This window comes from Cyberlindnera jadinii, assembly GCF_001661405.1.
Source record: "Cyberlindnera jadinii NRRL Y-1542 unplaced genomic scaffold CYBJAscaffold_3, whole genome shotgun sequence".
NCBI classification, from domain to species: Eukaryota; Fungi; Ascomycota; class Saccharomycetes; order Phaffomycetales; family Wickerhamomycetaceae; genus Williopsis; species Williopsis jadinii.
Genome location: NW_017963654.1, coordinates 57,366 through 79,323, shown reverse-complemented (window position 1 = coordinate 79,323; position 21,958 = coordinate 57,366). Strand labels below are relative to the sequence as shown.

The 21,958-nt window shown below is 46.5% G+C and overlaps 8 protein-coding genes across 8 annotated transcripts; 5 read left to right on the top strand and 3 right to left on the bottom strand.

The window, feature by feature from the left end:
• Positions 1-100: 100 nt before the first annotated feature.
• Positions 101-926, top strand: CYBJADRAFT_148057 (eukaryotic translation initiation factor 4E). The gene has a single exon (XM_020213288.1). It carries the CDS (start codon positions 246-248, stop codon positions 864-866), a length of 621 nt encoding a protein of 206 aa, XP_020071641.1. The 5' UTR covers positions 101-245; the 3' UTR covers positions 867-926.
• A 2,480-nt stretch (positions 927-3,406) lies between these two features.
• Positions 3,407-6,367, top strand: VNX1 (calcium/hydrogen antiporter; the record flags this gene model as incomplete). Its single annotated transcript, XM_020212552.1, has 2 exons — positions 3,407-3,841; positions 4,028-6,367. The coding sequence occupies 2 exons, from the start codon at positions 3,407-3,409 to the stop codon at positions 6,365-6,367; spliced, it is 2,775 nt and encodes a 924-aa protein (XP_020071640.1).
• A 67-nt stretch (positions 6,368-6,434) lies between these two features.
• On the bottom strand, positions 6,435-7,580 carry CYBJADRAFT_125199 (isopenicillin N synthase family dioxygenase; the record flags this gene model as incomplete). The annotated part of the gene is made up of 1 exon (XM_020212580.1): positions 6,435-7,580. The coding sequence occupies one exon, from the start codon at positions 7,578-7,580 to the stop codon at positions 6,435-6,437; it is 1,146 nt and encodes a 381-aa protein (XP_020071639.1).
• A 469-nt stretch (positions 7,581-8,049) lies between these two features.
• RAD53 (serine/threonine/tyrosine protein kinase RAD53) lies at positions 8,050-10,313 on the top strand (the record flags this gene model as incomplete). The annotated part of the gene is made up of 2 exons (XM_020213138.1): positions 8,050-9,525; positions 9,631-10,313. 2 exons carry the CDS (start codon positions 8,050-8,052, stop codon positions 10,276-10,278), a joined length of 2,124 nt encoding a protein of 707 aa, XP_020071638.1. The 3' UTR covers positions 10,279-10,313.
• Positions 10,314-10,804: 491 nt separating this feature from the next.
• CYBJADRAFT_124936 (alpha-mannosyltransferase) lies at positions 10,805-12,328 on the top strand (the record flags this gene model as incomplete). Its single annotated transcript, XM_020212564.1, has 1 exon — positions 10,805-12,328. The coding sequence occupies one exon, from the start codon at positions 10,805-10,807 to the stop codon at positions 12,326-12,328; it is 1,524 nt and encodes a 507-aa protein (XP_020071637.1).
• Positions 12,328-15,910, bottom strand: CYBJADRAFT_166397 (PH domain-containing protein). The gene is made up of 2 exons (XM_020214469.1): positions 12,654-15,910; positions 12,328-12,632 (listed from the first exon to the last, which is right to left on the bottom strand). The coding sequence occupies exons 1-2, from the start codon at positions 15,480-15,482 to the stop codon at positions 12,420-12,422; spliced, it is 3,042 nt and encodes a 1,013-aa protein (XP_020071636.1). The 5' UTR covers positions 15,483-15,910; the 3' UTR covers positions 12,328-12,419.
• A 758-nt stretch (positions 15,911-16,668) lies between these two features.
• Positions 16,669-20,546, bottom strand: SWH1 (oxysterol-binding protein related protein SWH1). Its single transcript, XM_020214468.1, has 2 exons — positions 20,411-20,546; positions 16,669-20,200 (listed from the first exon to the last, which is right to left on the bottom strand). The coding sequence occupies exons 1-2, from the start codon at positions 20,476-20,478 to the stop codon at positions 16,984-16,986; spliced, it is 3,285 nt and encodes a 1,094-aa protein (XP_020071635.1). The 5' UTR covers positions 20,479-20,546; the 3' UTR covers positions 16,669-16,983.
• Positions 20,547-21,141: 595 nt separating this feature from the next.
• CYBJADRAFT_125168 (uncharacterized protein) lies at positions 21,142-21,939 on the top strand (the record flags this gene model as incomplete). The annotated part of the gene is made up of 1 exon (XM_020212577.1): positions 21,142-21,939. The coding sequence occupies one exon, from the start codon at positions 21,142-21,144 to the stop codon at positions 21,937-21,939; it is 798 nt and encodes a 265-aa protein (XP_020071634.1).
• Positions 21,940-21,958: the final 19 nt, after the last annotated feature.

Genomic DNA, 21,958 nt, shown 5'->3' with positions numbered 1-21,958 from the left:
CCATCTTGTCGTTGGACGAAAAATTTTCCCATTTCCGTCCAGAAAACGAAATCGGCGTAATATTAGGTTTTTTTTTCCAGTCCTTGTGGATTTTGATCAAATTTTGTTTACTTTTCCTTCTGTTTTCTATAACACATTTTTTTTTCGTTTCGTTTTGTACTTTATAACCCTTCCCTCATATCACGTCTCCCATTTGTTTTGTTTCCAAGCTCATCTGAAACACCCACACAGTAAACACGATCCACATGTCTGAAGAATTGGCCCAAGCAACAAAGGAGCTGTCCTTGGAATCGCAAACCGTCGTCGACAGCAAGACCGAGTTTGACGTCAAGCATCCGCTCAACTCGAGCTGGACACTATGGTATACGAAATCGCAGAGCAAGGACTCCAACGAGTCGTGGGCGGACCTGCTGAAGCCTGTGATCACCTTCTCCACCGTGGAGGAGTTCTGGGGAATCTTCAACTCCATCCCACAGCCAGGGGAGTTGCCACTAAAGGCTGATTATCACTTGTTCAGAGAGGGAATCAGACCGGAGTGGGAAGATGTCCAGAACTCCGAAGGTGGTAAGTTCACCTTCAGTTTCAACGAGAAATACAACGTCGACATCAACGACATCTGGCTCAAGACCTGCTTGGCGCTTATTGGTGAGATGTTGCAGGACGATGAGAACGAGGTGAACGGTATTGTGTTCAGTAACAGAAAGATGGTGTACAGAGTTGCCCTATGGACCAAGTCAACCAACAAGAAGAACTTGTTCAGCGTTGGTGAGAAGTTCAAGGAGGTGCTCAAGACGGACGATTTGATCGAGTTCTTCTCGCACAAGGGCGCTGACCAAAGAAACCCAAAGCCAATGATGATGATCTAATCCTTATATACGATTTGATTATGGGAATAGCTATGCTTTTTCGTACTCTCTTCTCTTTACCGCCCGTTTGTACTGTTGTAGATCTACGCAGTAGAAACCGAAACTGTTGTTTATGTATATAGATAAACCCGAACCAAAGAAAGAACAAAAGAAAAGCGCTTATAACAGCAACAACCCCAGTAACATCACAAGACTTGTTCCAATTGCACCTTGAACACCGTTTGTGATTGTTGTGTAGGCACTTGTTTTGACGATACCCACGGTTCCCGATAAGGTGCCTAGTCCAATGGATCCCTCTGAAGGCGTTGCGATAGTGGACCAGAAGGATGTGAATCTCTGTGAATATGTGGTTTGCACTGTAGCGACACCACCATCTGAATAGGTAACAGTGACCCAGATCGAGGTCCATGCAGATGATGTGATATAAGTTGTAGTTGCATCAGAATAGGTGTAAGTTGGGTTTGGAGCCGAACCTGTATCAGCGTTGGTTGTAAGTGCGGTGGTGGTACGTGTACCCAGTCCTGTTTTAGTTGTCGTACCAGTGGTGGTACCAGTGGCTGTGCCGGTGGTGGTACCAGTAGTTGTGCCAGTAGTTGTGCCAGTAGCAGTATCAGTAGCAGTAGTGATAGTCTCTGTTAGCGTCACAGTAACACCGTTGATGTTAGTCGTAGTGATGACAGCTGATGAAGTTGATTAGTATATGGCAGTTTATCATTGAACAGAGTTATACTCACTTGTGTAGGTAGCAAGATCGGTTGCTGTACCAGTTGCTGTACCAGTGGTAGTGCCGGTAGTTGTACCAGTTGTACCAGTAGTAGTACCCGTGGTGGTAGGAGTGGTGGTACCAGTTGTAGTACCAGTTGTACCAGTAGTAGTACCCGTGGTGGTAGGGGTGGTGGTATCAGTAGTTGTGTCGCTGGTTATAGTCTGTGTGAGCGTTACTGTGATACCATCAATGTTCGTGGTTGTTATGACGGCTGTGCAGGATTATTAGTACTCGGACACTGCCACTGGTTGACCGCACAGGCACCAGGAGAACAGAAAACAGTGCAACTTACTTGTGTATGTATTAGAACTAACAAATGCCAGTAAGCATAACAGAATACAAAACAACTTGTTCATTGGAATCGTCGTGATGTGATGATGGAAAGAGACAGCAAGAGTTTGTTGTGATCCCGGTCGAAAGCAAGGAAGAAAGGCCTAGAAAGCGGGAGAAAAACGGGTAATAACGACGACAACACGGACCCAGTTGAGCTCCTATGAGAGAATATACGAAAAGTCTTTGAACAGAACGAGCGAGAAACACAGATACTTTGCAATGTCCTGCTTTATTGAAATGAATGGTACAACGAGTAGTTTGTTGATCCCTTAACGGAAGACAAAAGTCTGTGCGTGTGTGTGTTTTTTTTTCTTGTTAGTCGCAGCCTCGAAATTGCAGAGCGAAAAAAGAAAAAAGAACGAAAATCAGACCAAATCGGATTGTTTTTTCTTTTTTTAGCACGAAAAAGAGAGCGAGACAAATTTGCGTGAAGAGCTTTTGCAACTTTTTGTGCCAAAATGGGTTGTGCAAATGTACCGGATTGCGAGTAACATCAAAAGTTTATAAAGTGAGGTTTTTATGTAGTCACAAGTGGTGTTTTGTATTACGCAGTGCATTAGATGTCCTCAAAGGTTAGGGGATTGTTATGGCGAAGTGGTTTGTATTGCGTGGAGTTAACCTTCGAAGCGCACATCTAGAATGTACGTAAGAAAACGCGTCCAACATAGCTCCGTTACTATGGGAATGTTGAAAAGAGAGCAACTGAAGGTATAAACACCATGTGTGATTCTTTCACCACGGTTCTGTGTAGTTTTATACAACGCACTGTGATCATAGAAGCAGTGATTACAGTAAGCAGTGGATCGCAATGGATTATGATCGTAGTGGACTATGATCGCAATGGACTATGATCACAGTGGATTATGCAGTGGGCTATGATCGCCATGGATCATGATCGCAGTGGATCACACTCGACCACGCTGGACCATAATGAAGAGCGTATCAGAACGGTGTCTCACAGTAGATCACCATACGCATCCCATCACACTGGGTTCACTAGGCTGTCCAAACCACCCAGCACCGTTGCTTCAACCTCAACCCAGCCATTCTCCACACATCTGGTTGCCTCAACAGAAAGGAACTCATACCAAAAAGGCAAAATGCAAAAAACGTGCGTTGGTCCCAGACACACGGATCACCGAAAAAGTACACAGAAAGCTTAAGGCATACAGTCCCTTGTAAACACACACACACCGTGCACTGATCAACCCCCTTTAATCTATTTTGATATTGATACTCTAAGCAACTTCCGCAAGTTTGAAGGACCCTCTCGCTCTCAACTGTGGCTCCTCCAATTCGTCTCTGTTAATCGACATTTCCGACCAGTTGAGCTCTCAAGGAAGAAGTCTGACCACACACAGGGATAATGTCCACACCGAAGGATTCGAGATCTCCCACGATCAATCCGCATAGGGCACAGCTCTCACAGCTGCCTAAACACATGTCACTGACCCCCTCTGCATCAAACGCCACTGGTACTGTAGGCTCCTCATCGTGTCAAGGCGCACAGGGAGTGTCCACTGGCAACGACACACATAGCCAGACATCATCTGTAAACAACACCATCAAGGCCAAGCACAGGAAGAAAAGACCGCAGATACAAAAGACCCCGAGCTACAGCACCACGAAGTACGTCTACTCGGTTGACGACGACGTGGAGGAGCTGGAGCGTGACCTGGAGCGGGAGTACCTTGAGGGCTATAACGACGCGTTGCGCTATCGCTATAAGAAGTCCATCAAGGGCTTGAAAGACCTCGGAAAAGATGAGGTGCAAAACTTGACACAGGGTGTCATTCAGAACTTGGTCAACGCTGACAACGCGTTGTCGAAGCTCGAGCAGCGAGAAGGCGATATTCATCGCCATCACAGCCCACAAGTTGAAGTTGAGGCCCAGCAGGATGAGGAGGCCACACATGAGCCTGCTAGAAGACACTCTGAGTTCAAACTGCACGATAAATACCAGCAGAGCCTGGTGAGCCACGCCGACGACAGTGTCGATGACGCCAGTAATAAGAACGATGGTAATGGTAATGCTAACAAGAAGCAAGGCAAGGACAGCGAGGAAGGAGAAGAACAAGGCGAGGAGCAAGGCGAAGAACAACAACAAGATGATGATGACGATGGTGAAGATGACGACGACGACGACGACGACGATGCAGATGCTGCTTCGTTACAATCACAGGGGTCCTTCACGTTGAGAGAACGTCAGGATGCCATCAACGAAACACATCCATTCGGTATAAGAATCTGGAAGCCTGCTCTTTACAAGAAAGTGCGTTCTGTGGAAAGAGAGGCAGATAAGGACATCCATGAGACGGGTGCTTCGAAGAAGAAGATAACCTGGGAGGTGTACCTGACCAACGTTATCTGGTCAGCAACGTTTGGCTTGCTATTCTTTATACTCTGTACGTTCGGTTCAGCCATTTTGGCAGTCTCAGGGTCGACCCCATACGCCAAAGTGCTGTTCAATTTGGGCAAGTATTTACTGTGGCCATTTGGTAAGATTGTGTACTTGAAGAGGGATTCCAATTACCTCTCAGAAGATCGTAACGAAGGCACCACTATCCGTGAATACGTTCGCTGGAGAAACGAAGAACACAGCAAGTTGTTCTTCTCCTCTTCGTATACTCATCCAACTGGTTCAGACTCAAGAGGTCAACAGAACCTCACATCTGTCCAGTCTCATGATTATAACCCACAACACCAATTGGACGATAACGCCAATGATGATGACGATGACCAACAAGATCGTAAGTTGAGACTGTTCGGACGTGGTGAGTGGTCCATCGGCAGGGTTGTGTTCTACCTGTACTTTTACCTGATCATTCAACCACTGTTTTGGATAATTGGAATGGTGTGCTGGTTATTGGTCTTCACAATTCCAATGGCTAAGGTGTTGCAGTCGATTGGAGATCACCTAAGAAGACACCCGTTGGCGATTTTTTACAAGTTTGACTCCACGTTGCTACCTTCAGACCGTAACATTGCATCCACAATCTTAGTGTGTACCTATAGATGCTTTGGCTTACACTACTACAAATACACTGTGGAGGGTACAAACATCTTCTTCATAAACTTGATGTTTGTTGTGATCATGACAATCGTCAACTTCTTTGTCTTCAAGGAGTACTTTGAATGGGAGAGTATATTCACAGATGAAACGGTGATATTTGCCTTTTGTCTCCTCTCAATTATACCATTGGCATACTTCATCGGCCAGGCAGTGGCATCCATCAGTGCACAGTCCTCCATGGGTGTTGGTGCGGTGATTAATGCCTTCTTTTCCACAGTGGTGGAGATCTTCCTCTACTGTGTGGCATTAAACCAAGGGAAGGGACTGTTGGTTGAAGGTTCACTTGTTGGATCCATCTTGGGTGCTGTGTTATTACTACCAGGATTATCGATGTGTGCAGGTGCCTTCATCAGAAAGACTCAACGTTATAACCCAGCTTCTGCCAGTGTTTCTTGTACAATGCTACTGTTCTCCATATGTGTTATGTTTGCACCAACGGTCTTCCATCAAATCTATGGAAGCTACGAGGTGAAGTGCACGCCATGCAATGACATAGGCGTAAAGAGCTCATGTCAGAACTGTCATTTCTTCCAGCCTCCTCTTCAAATCAATTATTTCTTCAGTGCCATCTTGAAGCCATTCTCTATCATCTGTGCTATTCTCTTGTTCCTGGCGTACACCATCGGTCTATGGTTCACTCTACGTACACACGCTGCGTTGATTTGGAGTACCCCAATAACAGATTCCAAACCAAAGCTGACAGCATCGCAGATCTCAGTGGAAGGTGGTGCTCAACCAACACCGGCAGAGCAGGCTGAACCGCAAGGCCATGATGCTCCAAACTGGTCAAGGTCCAAGTCCACCATTGTCTTGTTGGGTGCCACGCTGCTATATGCGATCATCGCAGAGATCTTGGTTGATTGTGTTGATGCGGTGCTACAGGACTTCCCTATAAACCCCAAGTTCTTGGGAATAACGATCTTTGCACTCGTGCCAAACACTACCGAGTTCTTGAATGCCATTTCGTTTGCAATGCACGGTAATGTTGCACTTTCCATGGAGATTGGGTCTGCGTATGCTTTACAAGTGTGTCTACTTCAGATTCCGTCGTTGGTTCTCTATTCTCTCTTCTTCATTAACCCGGACGACAGCAACAACTGGTCGGTCCGTGAATCCATGTTTACCTTGATCTTCCCTAATTGGGACGTTGCAGCGAGTGCCGTCAGTGTTGTGCTCTTCACGTATATCTACGCCGAAGGAAAGAGCAACTACTTCAAAGGCTCCATCTTGGTCTTGGTCTATGTGATTGGGCTGATTGGATTCTATTTTACCGGTGTGATTTCCTCCAGTAACGGTGGCTTTACACAGTCCTTCACCATCATGACTTGAATAGATAGTAACCCACTGATTGAATAAATATCACCATAAAATGTTTATTTCCAAGCTACTATAGAACTCAACAGTTTGCAGACTCTTTAACCTGCTCAAGAACCCACTTGTTGATCTTCGGGTACCATCTTTCACCAACTTTTGGATGGCTTTTTATACGGTTGAGGAAGACACTGTACCCGACAGGCTTGTCCTCAGCTACTTGGAATTGGAATCCGATCTTGTTCTTGATTCTTGAGGCATCACGCTCAGCAACAAGCTTCTTTGCCTCGTCGGATATTTCAACGTTCTCCTTCTTGGACTCGATGTCAATGGACTGGAAGAACGATACAGAGAGACGATCACCCTGGCCTGGGACTGGACTCAGCACACGGTGAACTGTCGAGACACATACTCCCTGCGTGATGTACTCCAGAGTCATACCAACAGCGAAGACCAGCGTGTTCTCCACCGGTGGGACGTCGATCCAGTCACCGTTATAGTCCTTCACTTGGAGGCTGTTATGTGGTGTTGCCTGGTAGATCAGCGTCAAGAAGTCATTATCACGATGCTCGCCAACACCTTGGAACAGCTCGGTCTTGAACTGGCTATTATCGAATTCCCTCTTCACAGAGGCAACATCTGCTGATCTTGACGAGAGATCGGGGTACTTGATGATCTTCAGCTTTGCCTGCTGGATTTCCTTGAAGAACTTTTGCAGAGAACCACTTGGAACGCCAATGGCATCTTCTATTGCGGACGACAGGGTGCGTGCGAGCTCAGAGAGCTCGTCAATGTACCCACTGACTGTTGGTCTGAAAGACGGCAGATAGCGAGAAGATGGCCACAGGTTTGGGCCTTCCAGGTTCTTGTACAAGTGCTCTTCATCCGTGATGATGGGCTCCGGCAGCTCGGTGGCAAACTCAACCTGTTCTCTCCAATCAACGTTCTTCGCAGTGATCTCATCGCCTAGCCCGTTATACCCCAGAAAGTGCTTCGAGTGCACCATCGCAACCTTGAGCTTCTCCTCGAGGGGGATATCAAAGAACTTCAGCGACTCAGACTTGATGTCCTGGAAAGCAGCCTCTGGCAGAACGTTCGAGAGGTAGAAGAACCCATGGTGGAACAACGCATCCCTGAGCTCTTGTAGGAACTGGTGCTTAGTCTCGTCATGAGAGAGCAGTGAAAAGTCCAATGTTGGGATCGTCTTTGGAAGCTGAGACGTCGAGGGCATCCTTTACGGTGTGAGTAGGTCAATTGAGCGTGAATGGGTAGCAGAAGGGCGAAATGCTTCCATCATTTGGGCTTTTAATGCCAGCCAATAATCCCTGTACAACTGTGGTACGTTACTATCACGCTGCGACTATCGCCAATTTTGACACATCGGGACAAAATTGCGAAAACGAGCGGCAGGAAATGACGACAACAATTTGCGAAAAATGGCGCCACACCGCGAACTCGTTTTGTATTTGCTGAGATTCCGAGAACGCGTCGGAATTGGCTTTTTTTTTAGGTTTCGCTCAACGACGCGTCTTTTTTTTTCTTTGAAGGAGTTTTTACAATCGAAGAGGGCTTCACTAAAAAAGAAAGAAAAAGCAAGTGGTGTTGCGTGGAAGTTGCGATCTGTGCCCTTGTGTGCCATCAATTGACTGTTCAGTTGTCGTTGGAGCGAGCTTGAGCGGGTTCAAAGCAGGTGAATCGAGATGGAGCTGCCTACTCAGCCCACACAGCCCACACAGGCTACACAGATGGCTGCGTTTGAGAGCTTTTCACAAGAGCAGCTGGATCCGTCAACGGTGTGTAGGTTGATCTGCACTACTGGCCAGATCCCCAACACGGATCTGAAGATCAAGAGAAATGGCGTGAAGCAGTGGACGTTTGGCAGGAATTCGCAAAACGACATCGTATACGGTGCCACTTCCAGGCTGAGTAATAAGCACTTCAAGATCTGGAGCAGTGACAACAACCTGCTGATACAAGATATGAGCACCAACGGAACATGGGTCAACAAGCAGAGGATTGTGAAGGGCCAGAACTATATACTGGGACAAGGTGACGAGATAAGCGTTGGCGTGGGTGTTCCAAGGGACGTTGTAAGGTTTATCGTATTCTTCCCCAAGATTGATGAAAAGGCTGACGATGCCACGGACGGAATCCACAAGGAATTCTCAATAAAGAATGAAGTGGTTGGTCAAGGCGCATTTGCCGTTGTCAAGAAGGCCGTTGAGAGAAGTACAGGCAAGACATACGCAGTCAAGATCATCAGCAAGAGAAAGATAATGGGCAACACTGAGGGCGTCACTAGAGAACTGGAAATCTTACGAAGATTAGACCACCCTTATATAGTCAAGCTCAGAGGGTTCTACGAAGATCTAGACAACTATTATCTGGTGATGGAGTTCGTCAGTGGCGGTGATTTGATGGACTTTGTCGCTGCACATGGATCCGTTGGAGAGGAGGCTGCTAAGGAGATCTGCCGGCAAGTGCTGGAAGCTGTGAAGTACGTCCATTCTTTGGGTATCAGTCATAGAGATCTAAAGCCAGATAACGTGCTGGTAGCACAGGACGACCCTGTGATTGTAAAGATTACTGATTTTGGGCTTGCGAAAGTCTCTGATAACGCAACTTTCATGAAGACATTTTGCGGTACACTGGCATATGTTGCACCAGAGGTGATTGATGGCCGTCACATGAAGATAACAGATGAAAACAAGTATTCGAGTCTTGTTGATATGTGGTCATTTGGGTGCTTTCTCTATGTAATTCTCACTGCTCATCTGCCATTTAGTGGGAGCACCCAGGAACAGTTATACCAGCAGATACGCAGAGGCTCATACCACGAACCCCCGTTAAAGGAAGCTGGAGTTTCTTCACAGGCCAGGGACTTCCTAGACTCTCTTCTACAAGTGGATCCCTCGAAGAGACCCAGTGCGGCGATGGCATTGCAACATCCGTGGATTGCAAGCAATTCACAGATTGCAGATGGCAATTCACAAGTCTCATTATCACAATCCCAGTCACAGCAGCAAAGGCTAGAGACGAGAATACATGAAAACTCGAATGACGCCAGTCCTGAAGAAGCTATGTTCAAAGTACCACCTTCACCTTCAAACCATGCGATGCCTCCACCTTCTTCCACAGGCTTTAACTCCCAACCTAAGATGGGTACACAGCACCGTGTTACGCCCATGAATCCGATCCCTGAAGTTTCATCTTCATTCGATAGAGCTGGATCGATTTTGGAGATGTCTGCCAATAGCATCATCTCCTCTTCTTCACCACAGGCAACGAAGGATATCAAAAGCAAAGCTCTACAAAACGTTGGAAAGGCACAAGCACCTACCGGAACCAGATTCTCACTAATACCATTGCCTAATAAGTTTATAAAGAGCCCGATCTATGTGCCGCAGGGCGTAAATCCATTTGTTATTGGCAGAAACAGTGTTTGCCATTCAAGAATTAACGAGGATAGAATATCAAAGGTACATTGCGCCTTCACAAAGAAAAGACATCCAGTGGGCAACTCTCTATACGAATCTCCAGCACAGGGTCTGGAAGATACGTGGCTGGTTGATTTCAGTACAAACGGTTGTTCGATTAACGATCAAAAAGTTGGCCGTGGTAAAAAGGCCCTTGTATTCAACAACGACGTGGTTATGCTCTTCAGTGACAACAACAAACACGAGAATCTGGCGTTCAAAGTGTGTATTGACGACACAACAGGTCTCTTCAACGGAGGAGAGAGCACAGGACAGGAGAGAAGAGTTGTACCTCAGGACAACTATGACGAGCAGCTCAAACCAGCAGTTACAAAGGTTTGCAATTCACAAAATGACCGCAAAAGACCCCTGGAGGCTGACAACAGACAGGTTAAAAGGGCTAATCTCGACAAAGGAGATGCAAACACAACGTTCCAAACTGTTCTGAAATGATCAATCCACAGTCGTGTAAATAATTACATCACGAGTGTACAGCGAGTTGTAGTTGAAATGTAAACAGCCGGATTAACTTGCATTTTGCCTCTGCAGAGCCTTTTAAGGCTTACGCTTATTTTGTTTTTGCGCAAAGGCACGTCAAGAAAAGAAAATTATAAAGGTGCATGACATGGTACATGGTTGCACCAGTAACGAACATGCTTAGCTACGGCGATTTTTCTTTGGGGTGTAAATTCAAACTACACCTGTATCCATATCGGTCATGGTTCCCTGGGACCGGAACTCCTGACTGGGCTTATGGAAATGCTCTCGTGATCAGTCAATGGGTGCAATTCTACTCCACTGCAACAATGGGCCATAGCGGAAGCTTTACAGCGTTGTGATGAGAATCACCAGAAGAATAAATACTGCGCTTGTTGCGACCCTGCTTTTCCTTGCAGTATGGCATCTATCGAGGGACACAGTGCCTGGTAACAACTCCCTGGCACGCGGTGGAGATGAAGTGGACAAGTGCTTGGAATGGATGGCCACAGTTAAAGGGGACCTGCCACTCGGCGTAGACTTTGAGAGTACAACGTTTGATCCAAGGAACGTCGAGGCTGTGAGGATCTTCAACCAATGTGTGTTTAAGCTAGGTGTACAGTGTGAGCCAGACGTCGAACAACACCTGTTCCCGTGGCTCACGAGAACACCTCCAACCATCACAAAGAATGGTAATAGAGTGCCTCTGTTTCAATATCCTGAGAAAGGGTGTATACTAAGCAGCATTCACTCACAGCTACACTCTAAGGGAATCGTCGTGAGTGCAACAGAGAGGCACTTCAAGGGACTTATCCACCTCATTACGTACCTTAGGGTCCTTGAGGTTGACATACCTCTACAAATTGTTCACAAAGGTGACATTTCAGAGTTCGTTGAAGAGTCCTTGAACAAACTGGCGAGTGCTGACCTCATCAACGATGAGGAGGTTTCCAAGTTACTGAATGTGAAAGAACTCGGTTCATCCCTACCTCCATTGGAGATTATGTTTGTTAACGTTTCAAAATCGATATCTGGGGACTTCAAGTATGCCTTCAACAAATTTGCCAACAAGTTCCTGGCGTACATGTTCAACTCCTTCAGCGAGATGATACTCATCGATGTTGATACTGTGCCCTTTGTACCATTACAAGAGTTTTTCAACTTGGCACGTTATAAGCACCATGGAGCCTTGTTCTTCAGAGATAGAACTGTCCTATCAAAGCATCCAATCGAGGGCACTCCCGAGTTCTTTGAGAGCCTGCTACCACACGCTAAGGACAGCATATATGGAATCCAGTTGCCAACAGAGAAAACACTATCGTTGCCGTTCTTTAGTGGTTTCCACCACTTACAAGAAGCTGGCGTTGTCGTTGTTAACAGAACTCGCAAGTTCTATAGCGCTCCTATGGCCATCAGCATGGTGCTGCACAAGAACTCACTGACAACAAGAGTATGGGGAGACAAGGAGCTTTACTGGTTATCGCTATCAGTATCCGGTGACGAGGACTATCACTTCAATGGCAATGCTGCTGCCTCTCTGGGTGAAATTCCAACAGATCCAGAGAGAACACACTACCCAGATTCACACCAGATTGAATTGTGTTCAAATCATCCTGGCCATATAGATGATTCTGATAACCACACTCTGCTTTGGATGAACTCTGGTTTCACGTTTTGTAAAAGAAGCGCAATCGATATAGACAACCCATTCTACAAGGGAATGAACATCACTGAGATCAGTGAATTCAACAAGTCGCCTTTAAAGATCAAACATGCACTCATACCACCTGAAGGATACAACAAACCGAATCTGGATTTCCAACAGATACCGTGGGGACCTTGGATAGCGAGAGACTACTGTGAAATGTATACAATCTGTGCTTATTATCAGGTAGGGGAATCGAAAGGACTTCGGGTTGATTTCACAGATGAAGAACAAGACAGATTTGAGCACTTGGGAATTGCCTGGTCAAATGCACCAGTAGTGATGAAAATATTGAGAAGTAGCCATGTTTATACTAGATAGAGTATAATTCCATTAAGATGATGCCGAGTTATCATTAAAGATAATGGAGAGCATATACATATACACATAAGTGACAATATGTACACCATCTTCAGCCCACATATGGATTCTCTTCAGCGTATGGATTCCCTTGACTGTATGGGTTTTGATTCTGGGCATTAGCTCCACTTCCATTGCCAACAGGTCTGCGCTGTGGAGAGCTGGAGTTAAAAGTGTTTTGATTTTGATATTGCGGCTGGTCATAACCTTGTCCAGCTGGTTGTTTGTAAGGTTGTGCCGGGCGCTGTTGATATTGCTGAGGTGGGAAAGGTTGTTGCTGAGGTGGGTAAGGTTGTTGCTGAGGTGGGTAAGGTTGTTGCTGAGGACGAGGAGCGCCATAATTCTGTGGTGGGCGTTTCTGTTGAGGTTGCGGATATCCACCCTTCCCGTAGTTCTGTGGTTTGAATCCCTGATGTGATGGGTGCCCCTGCTGCTGTTGTTGTGGTGGATAACCCTGCTGTTGTGGATAACCATTCTGTGGTGGATAGCCTTGCTGTTGTGGTGGATAACCTTGTTGTTGCGGTGGTTTCTGTTGTGGGTACCCTCTTTGCTGTGGATAGCCTTGTTGCTGTGGATAGCCCTGTTGTGGTGGTCTTCTCTGACCCTGTGACGGTACTTGTTGTTGACTCTGTGGAGGACGAGGTCTTTGTTGGTACGGACCAGAGTTTGATGGGCCTTGATGCTGAGGAGGTATTTGCTGCGGTGAGTAAGGTCTCTGTTGTTGCTGAGACATAGCATTTGGTGGTGTATATGGCTTTTGTAAGTTGGACTCTGGTGGTTCCCCTGATTGCATAGCGTACTGTGATTGTGCGACGTTTGATTTTGGAGGAGATGAACCACGGTACGAACCAGAGGTGCCAGTGGATACAGGTGGATATGGGAGTTGTGACCCTTGCTCTTGATGTCTATGTTGTGGAGGTCTAGGTCCTTGAGGGATATCTCTAGAGCTTGACCTCTGCTCACCAAATGTCTGAGAATCTTGTCTTGGAACGCTTTGTCCTGTCCTCATGGAGTTTGGCTGTTCAAATGAAAGCTGTTGTTGCTGTTGAGGTATCGAAATGCGACCATGATAATTTTCGTAAAGCTTCTTAGGCTGTGATTGGTTTCCAAAATCTTTTGGTGCATCTGTTGGACTTGGCAGAGACTTCTCATTTAAGTACTTCTGATCCAATATTGGATGACTAGTATTATTCACGCCACTAGCTGCTGAATTGAGCTTCTGAAGGTTCCCAATATCTTTCTTTGGACTATCGTCAATTGAAAGTCCTGAAACACCCTTTTGGAAAATCTCTTCATCATCAAAGTCTTCATCAAGTTCCAGGTTTTGATTCTTCCTGAATTGATCATAAGGATTCTTCGAAGATTTTGGAGGATCAGAGAGTTTGATTGGGGTGTCCAGCTTCGAAGTATTATAAGATGCAGTTTGATGGGTTAAGTAAGGATTTGACAATCCGCTTGTGCTTGATGAAAAACCAATACCCGAACCAACTGGTCTAGAGACATTCAAACTATCTTCTGACTTATTATCATGTTGATCGTGTTGCAAATCACCCATTCTAGCAACATTACTATACCCTTCGTATATCTGGCTCAGATCCGCGTCTCTATCTGGATTTGGTGGTGAGTCTTGTTCTGAACCTTGGTCTGGCGAAGCAAAGTTTCCCAGTGAACTGGATCTCGAAGCAGATGAATCTCTTCTAAACTTTGGAGCCGGGAAGAAACCAGGAGTCAATGGTGAAATGGCCCTATCCAATGCCAAGTTTGAACCACTCTTGGTAACACTCATAAATTCGCTGGAACTAATAGCTGGAGAGTTCATTGCAGCAAGAACACCATGAGATGAGCCACAACCGGTGTACCCAGATTCTAATTTTCTTCTCAATATTTCCTTGATTTTGGCTCGCCATTCAGTAACAAGCCAATTTGAAGACCCCGAATTATTGACTAATAAGATGAGGTCATCCACTTCCAAATAATGGACGTGGGGTAACGTTGGTAAACCAAATAGTAAGGAATCTGGATCCCTCTTTTCAGCATTCAGTCTCTTGGGTCTTCCATATAGGGCAAATGCATTTAACAATGGAACCAAAAATCTGATTAACGTATCGTAGCCTGGAACTGCGTTGTGTTGTTCTGGCATGAAATACACAGACGCTTCCTTTGGAAGTGCATTCTTTGACGAATCAAAGTATACTGTCCCCTCTAGTTTAATCATTGTACTATGATCAATCATCTTCACTGAGTTTGGGTATAGTGCGTAAGCTGCGCTTGCATCTCGTATAACAGCCATTGCGGTTTTCTTGTGCTTCTTTTCATCTTGATAGAACGATACAGAACCTTTGTAGACTTTACCCTTCCTGGACTTCTTCTGAGGTTGTTCAATAACTGCATAACAACGTTTCCAAGGCATTCCGGATCCGAACCGTACGCTTACCCAATCTTCGTGGTCAAACTTTGTAGCTGTGAGAATTGTTCTAATATCTGACAATTTGGGTCCTCGAGCAGACAGGATAGCACCTGTATAAGCCTCCTGAAGCGATGTGTATTCAAATGTTGCCAGTCTGAATGCAGCGTTCCATCTGTGAAAGTCCTCCAGTTCCGGATACTGAAGCAGATACTGGTTCTTTAGCGTAGTTGAAACAATGATCACGTTCTTCAAGCCGTTGCTGTTCTCGAGCTTCTCCACCGCACGGAAGGAGGAGTCTGTAAAGTTGATGTAATCTGGTTTAGAGCTTGCACTGAGCAACTTCTCAACGTCATTCTGGCATTTGTCGAGTTCCTCAACGTTCCACACGGCAAGCTGTGTTCCTAAGAGCACACCATACACTTCTCTCCACTGGCGGTTCGGCACAGGCTCACCGTCAACGTTAATGGACTGCAGGAGCATAAACACACCTTCGTTATAGCGGCGGTGGGCCTGTGTACTCAGCAGCGTCACGATAGGCGCCAGCTCTGGGCTCACCTCGCTATTGAACTTTGTCTCGCTGGGTTGCGGGGGTGGCAGCTCACCTGTGGACTCCACGGTGTTGCCGGTGTTAGATCTCGATCTAAAGTGGCCCTGTAGAACCTTTGGAGATGACGACCCGGACTTTTGTCCAGAGAAGAGACGCTTCATGGCGGATGCGTAGCCAGGATTGTTATTTGGTTGTGGCTTCTTAGTTCGTTGGTGCTCTCGCTACCGCTGTTGCTTCTTGTCCAGCGCTTAAACACAACCTAGAAAACCCCAAAATCGTACTGTGCGCTTATATAACGAGGCCTCAGTACGTGACTTATCAACAAAGACACAACAGTAAGCAGTCAAATGAGACTATTCAAGCAAGTATAGTACAACTGATACAACACTCCGCTGTTCACGTTGATCAACAACAAAGTAAACAAATAAAAACACAAACAAAAGAGTGAACAAAAAGTGGGCGGTAAAGGTGTTTGGATCGCTTTAGTTGCCGCCCAGAAAAGTACGAAGGTAATGTTTTTTTTCTCTCTTTTTCTTAGGCCAAGGCTTTGAGGCTCGCGCCCCTGATTAGGATGCGCTTTTCGTGTTTGTAAACCATCGAGGCTGGTTTCCCCAAATGTGCGCTTCGATTTGTTATGAAATTTCTCGTTACGACGAGTCTTGTGGCCAAGTTGGAGGTGGGGGGGGGGTGTTTCCGTGGAAACGGTGGCTACACATCCGTGTGATCATTTTGCGTTTCTCCGTGCCATTCAGTGATCCACGGTGCCATTTACTGATCCACGGTGCAATTCACTGATCCGCGGTGTCACTATGGGCGTGTGAGAGCGATTGTAGTTGTGACTGTGTCTGCTCTTGAGTCGATGGCTCAACCACAGGCAACCAAGCAAAGGACTTAGCGCTACGTGGCTAAAACTCTTGCGTCATTTGGAGGGACAAAATGCAGCGACACACACACACACACACACACACACACAGCGTAACAACATGTGCAGTCTGCTGGCCCAGAAAAAATATTCGGACATTTGGATAAGACATTTTTTCATAGCGGCTGTCTCTTTTCGGTGTTTTCCAGTCCCAAAAAGGAAGGACCCATCCACATCGAGGCAGGCTGATCTGGCGGCGTGGATCCGAATGAGGAAGGCGCCATCTGCCAGTGAAAGTCTTATTCCCTTCGATGGCAGTGCAAGAAAACACGCGTAGGTATAGAACAGGCAGATTTAGCCATAATACGGTGGCTTGGGGTTGGAGCAGTGCCAATGCGGTGACGGGGGCTTTGCAGCGGCGATGAATCCCGGGTGCGGGCTTCCTTTTGTCTGACCTCATTGTACACGTAAGGAGAACTTCGACGCGTGACGCGTTGACGCGTCCGGATCAACGATTCAGTCGCCATATGTGCTACGTCAATAACAACACGGGCATACTTCGCACTGGCCAGGAGAAGAAGAAGAAAAGACATGCTCATCGATGTAAATGACACATGACGTAGATACACTCCCCGTTCTGTCGCTACAGCTTCGCCACGATCGTATAAGCGTGTCTCGTCTTCACACGCAAATCGTCCGCTAAGTGCTTTGCTTATTTTAGATCAAATTCACATATACATCATTCACAGATCTGCATATGTACCACCCCACGCGAGGTTAACAGTCGAGACACTGGGGACTCAGAAGATATCAACAGAAGGAAGCTTCTTTTGAGATCTTAGATTCCAATAGTCACCGGTAAATTTCCAGTACTCCTCACCGGTTATCGGATGAACATCTTTGAAGAAGAAGTTCGGCTCATATTCAACGTTCTGCTCTTCACGTGCCTTTCTAGCTGCCCTCTGCTTCTCCTCAACGTATAGTTTCAGATCACCAGCATCGTCGTATAGTCCATCCTCCATGGCCCTTTGATCAGGCCTGAGCCTAGTATCTGACTTTGCAACCCATTCCATCAAACCTGGCTGTGGAGCGTTGAGACTTATAGCATACGATGTCAAGTTGAAAGGAACGGTTGGTCTTGGTTTAGCACTCCAGATTAGGAATTTCGAACCATCATCAACAGGACCGCCTTCAACAGCAGTCGCTTTCTTATCGATGTGCATGTCATCAGAAAGAATCTTCTTTCCATAAACCTTGGAATTCCAATGGCCACCAATGGCCCATTTCTTGTTGCCATACTTATCAGTAACCAAACCTGACATTTCATAAACTTGACCACTTCTCCAACCACGAGGTTTGAACGTGACAATGCATTGGTCACCTGTTTTATGGTTTGTAATGATCATATCTCCATAGTTATCAATGCTTGGACTTCCAACCAATATGCCAACGACAGAGGTTGTAAGCTTTTTCCAGGAATAAACCTCTTCATCACCATGATCTGGCCTCAAATGTAAATACCACGTCGCAGTTGGCTGAACGTCGAACGAACGGCCATTGAAACCAGATCGAACAGATGTTTCGCCGTAGTAATCCCATTTCGTGTGTTCTGCAATCAAAGCTGAGATAGGAGGATGGTGACTCACTTGTTCGGAAACAAATCTGAAACCAAGGTCAGGTCTGCTATACTCGTAAGTTTCACCAAGCAATGGGTTGAATGGTTTGGCAACACGGTTAATCGTGGAAGAGTATTGAGACATGTTGAAAACAGCAACGTAAAGCATTCTTAAAGAAGAATCCTCAAAGCTGGCAGCTTGTTCTAACAATGAGCTGTATTCGAAATCTTCAGCTAATCTTTGCAACATGGAGGTTGGTTCGTTGAATGCAACAGGTAATGCAATTTTGGTAATATCTTTGCCGATCATGGATTTCAAAATTCCCCATAAACTAACAACGGGACGCTCATCCACTTTGAGCCCAAGTTCAGTTCTTGGTGGATCTTCATACCCGAGAAATGACTTGTCATGCTCAATCAAAGCCAGCTTGTTCTTCTGCGCTTCGGTGTATACCTCCTCCACATGTGGGGTTACGACAGATTCGTCTTCAGTCTCTGTTGCATAACCATCGTCTTGTTGCAGCACGTTCACCTCTGTATCTTCCTCATCGTCTGAGAAATCATCGGCATCAAAGAACTCATCCTCTGACTCATCCGATCCCAAGATTCTGGAGATTTCCGCATCAGCTGCATAGTCACCTTGTTCAGCACCATCTCCAGACGATTCAGCTATACTCTCTATGGTTGGAACGTGCTCAAGGCTTGTGGTGGAGTAGCCGAATTTCTTGGTCAACACTCTTTTGATTTTTCTTCTTTCTGATTCAAAGGTCTCCAATTCGTTGTTCTTAGCTATCAACTCATTCTCCAGGTCTCTCATGGAGTTGATCCAAAGACCGTTGATATCCTTCTGTTTATGCAAATTTTTAACCAACCTTGAGTCTCTTTTCTCAACGAGGTTGATGAGCTCCTCGTACGACTCAATCATCGAATTGACTGCAGTAAGCGATATCACAACGGCTTCTTGAGATGTACCACATAGTTGCATGTTTTGTAAAAGTTCCCTCAATGCGTCTAACTGTGTCTTGAACCCACTCTTTGCCATAGATATGTCCTGTGCAAATGGGCCTGCATTCAAATCAGAATCGTCATTATCATCGCCACCGAGGAACTCATCTGACTCATCGCCTTCATCGTCATCCGAATCGTTGACAATCACAGCAGTAACAGATCTTCTCTTCTGCAGCTCAGGCTTATTGTCGATGCTGTTACCAAATGGAGCATCCGGCTCACTAGTTGGCAGTCTAGGTGACTTATAACCAAGCTTTTTAAAGCCATCCTCAACGTTCAAAGCACTGCTTGTTGATCTGCGTATCCTCTCAGCATCTTTATCCTTAGCGTATCTAATAGCACCTTGGAGAGCCCATACCCATCTGTTTGTCTCTGTAGGATGGTTGCCTCTCAGATGCCAACTGACCCCAGTTTTACCTTCGATTTCAAACTTCATCTTTTCTGAGGAGTCCAAGTGTAAAGTGGCAGTTCTCATGTTCAAACTGCCTCTACATGCACTGTTGGAGTCATCCTGGCTCTTGTAGTACGACAGCACTCCATTGGCGTCCAGGACAAACCAACGAAGCTTATAACCACCAGCGAAATTGGTCCATTTGTTCAAGTAGCCCTTAAACGTTGGCACCGTGAGTGACGAAACCTCATTCATGTTGATGACAGTTTGATTCTGGGTGGCATCTCTGAGGATCTGCTTCATCGTTTCGTTCGTCTTTGGCACCAGATCGATGGCCAGTCTCCCCTTCTTATCTCTTTTGAAAGGATCTCCTCCATGACTCAAGATCCATTGCACCATGCCTATGTCGTTCTTCTTGACGAATTCATGGAGCACAGTATCGCCTGATTCCGGATCATTGCCATTGATGTCTAGTAGCTCTGCGTTTCTCGGTTGCAAGAGTATCTCATCCAATCTGGCAAAGTCATGGTCAATGAAGGATTTCCTAAAATCAAGAGCAATCTTCTCCAGATATTGGGATTGCTCATACTGTAACAGCGCAATCATATGGGAGTCTTTCGTCACCTCGATCGGCTGCTTCCTATTATTGTTCAGTATTGTATCGTTAATACGCCCATCTCTCAGCAGTAGCTGAGCAACATCGAGCCTGTTGTTGAGCGCAGCCAGGTGCAATGGAGTGTTACCGTCTGTGTCCTGGTAGTTTATGTCAACGCCCAGCTCGGATGAGCATTCCTGGCTCAACAGCTTCTGGATGAGTTTGACGGAGGCCACCTGGACTGCCAGGTTGAGTATCGAGTTTCTCACGGAGAGGAAATCGTCGTGGTTGGGTGCCGAGTCAGCAGAGCGCACCAGGCTCTTGAGATGGTCATAGTTGTTGTTCTTCAAGGCATCCAGAACCATCAACTTGAACAACGGCGGGTTGATGGACCCTAAGTTTGGTTTGCTTTCCAGTGAGGAACGCTGTCAGTAACGCTGAGCAGGACATTGTTAAGCAGAGAGTGAGGGATCAGCGGCAATGGACTGTTGATCTATGGACTGTTGATCTATGGGCTCCTGATCTATGGGCAGAAGACCATTGCGTAAATCGGCGGGGGCTTCTGGCATCACAACAAACCCCAATCCCACACCCACAATGCTTCATTAGCTAACTCACTTGATCTTAGCAGGTGACGAGCTCATCGGATCTGCCACGTCGTCCTCTTTGGGCTCCTTCTGGGACATGTTTACCTGTGTTGATTGTACTGCTTGCCCGTTGCTGTCGGCTTGCCCTGGCTCTGTTTGTGATTTTCGTTTGGGCCGTGGGCCAGTGGGCTCACGCGGTTAAATGAACAGTCCGGACGAGGACGGTGGCGGTTTATATACCCGGGATTTACAGTTTCGCTGTGCGTCCGCGATGATGTGCGATGTGCTGTATGACCGCTTGATGAAATTTGGTTGATGGAGAAAGATCATTGTTGAAGTTATGCATTCCAGCTGAGTAAAAGGTCAAGAAAAGCGATGAGTACTCACATGTGGAAGGACTTACAGAACTGGGCTCTTGTCCAGACCCCCAAGGGCGTTAGATGGGGGTTATTGGCGTTTGTTTCGATTGCAGTCTGCCTACAGCTGTTCCTTGCTATCAGTACGTCTGAGTCTGGAATTACATCAAGTTTTAGGCTGGGGAGCGGTCGACAGGGCGTACTGAGTATTGATGAACTTCTGGAGGTTCCCTTATTGGAACGGTTGCGGTTGGCTTTCCCCTACGACGGTGGTGAGGGCGGTATCGAGAAGAATGTCATCCAGACGTCGCAGAAGAAGGAGTTCACGAATAAGGAGGTTGAGATCTGGAAGTCGACGCCTGGGTTCAACCATACTATGTATGATGACCAGATGGCGTTCCGAATGATGCTCAGGGAGTTTGGGCCTGCGTTTCCTGAGATTGTTGAAGCGTACGAAAGGTTCCCTAGAAAGATCCTCCAGGTTGACTTCTTCCGTTACGTGGCAGTATTCACCAGAGGTGGCACATACACCGACACCGACACGCTCTCCGTGAGACCGCTGCCTGACTGGATCACGTATAACGATACGATATTTGGCCGGAAAAACACTGTGGGTGCCGTTGCGGGCGTCGAGATTGAATGCGACTGTGACAAATGGCCTGGCATAAGCTCGAGAAGGGTCCAGCTGTGTCAGTGGACACTCCAGGCGAAGAAGCACCACCCTCTGTACGCGCAGCTCATCGCGAACGTCATCGACATCATGACCAATCACTATGACAAGAACAAGAAGATTGCAACGATAAACGGCAAGGACTATGACTTCAACAGGGACAGTGCCACCTGGTACGACGGAATCATGGAACTCACCGGGCCTGGCATGTTCACGCACTCCGTGTTCCAGTACATCAACACTCTGGACGTTGTCAGCGTGACTACACCGAACAATTACAAAGAGATCTTCGCAGCCCTCAAGCACCCATCTCCTTCAGACACCACTATCAGTATGAGGGACCCTCGCTGGCCCAAGTTTGGTTGGGAAAACGTCACCAATATAGTCGACCCTGTCCTTGTCAATGACGACATCCTCATCCTACCTCGTCTCTACTTCAACGGCAAGAAGGACGAGAACCCGGATGTTTGTCTGGTACAGCACAACTACCACGGCTCGTGGAAAGGCAGTGGCAAGGGTATACTCGATAACTAACAGATTAAACCACTTTCTG

Bases quoted from the DNA above. Each gene is read 5' to 3' on its own strand.
- CYBJADRAFT_148057 (XM_020213288.1), top strand. From the start codon at position 246: ATGTCTGAAGAATTGGCCCAAGCAACAAAGGAGCTGTCCTTGGAATCG.
- CYBJADRAFT_166397 (XM_020214469.1), bottom strand. From the start codon at position 15,482: ATGAAGCGTCTCTTCTCTGGACAAAAGTCCGGGTCGTCATCTCCAAAG.
- SWH1 (XM_020214468.1), bottom strand. From the start codon at position 20,478: ATGTCCCAGAAGGAGCCCAAAGAGGACGACGTGGCAGATCCGATGAGC. The intron at 20,201-20,410 runs GTGAGTTAGCTA...CTCACTGGAAAG, and splicing joins TCGTCACCTGCTAAGATCAA to CAAACCAAACTTAGGGTCCA.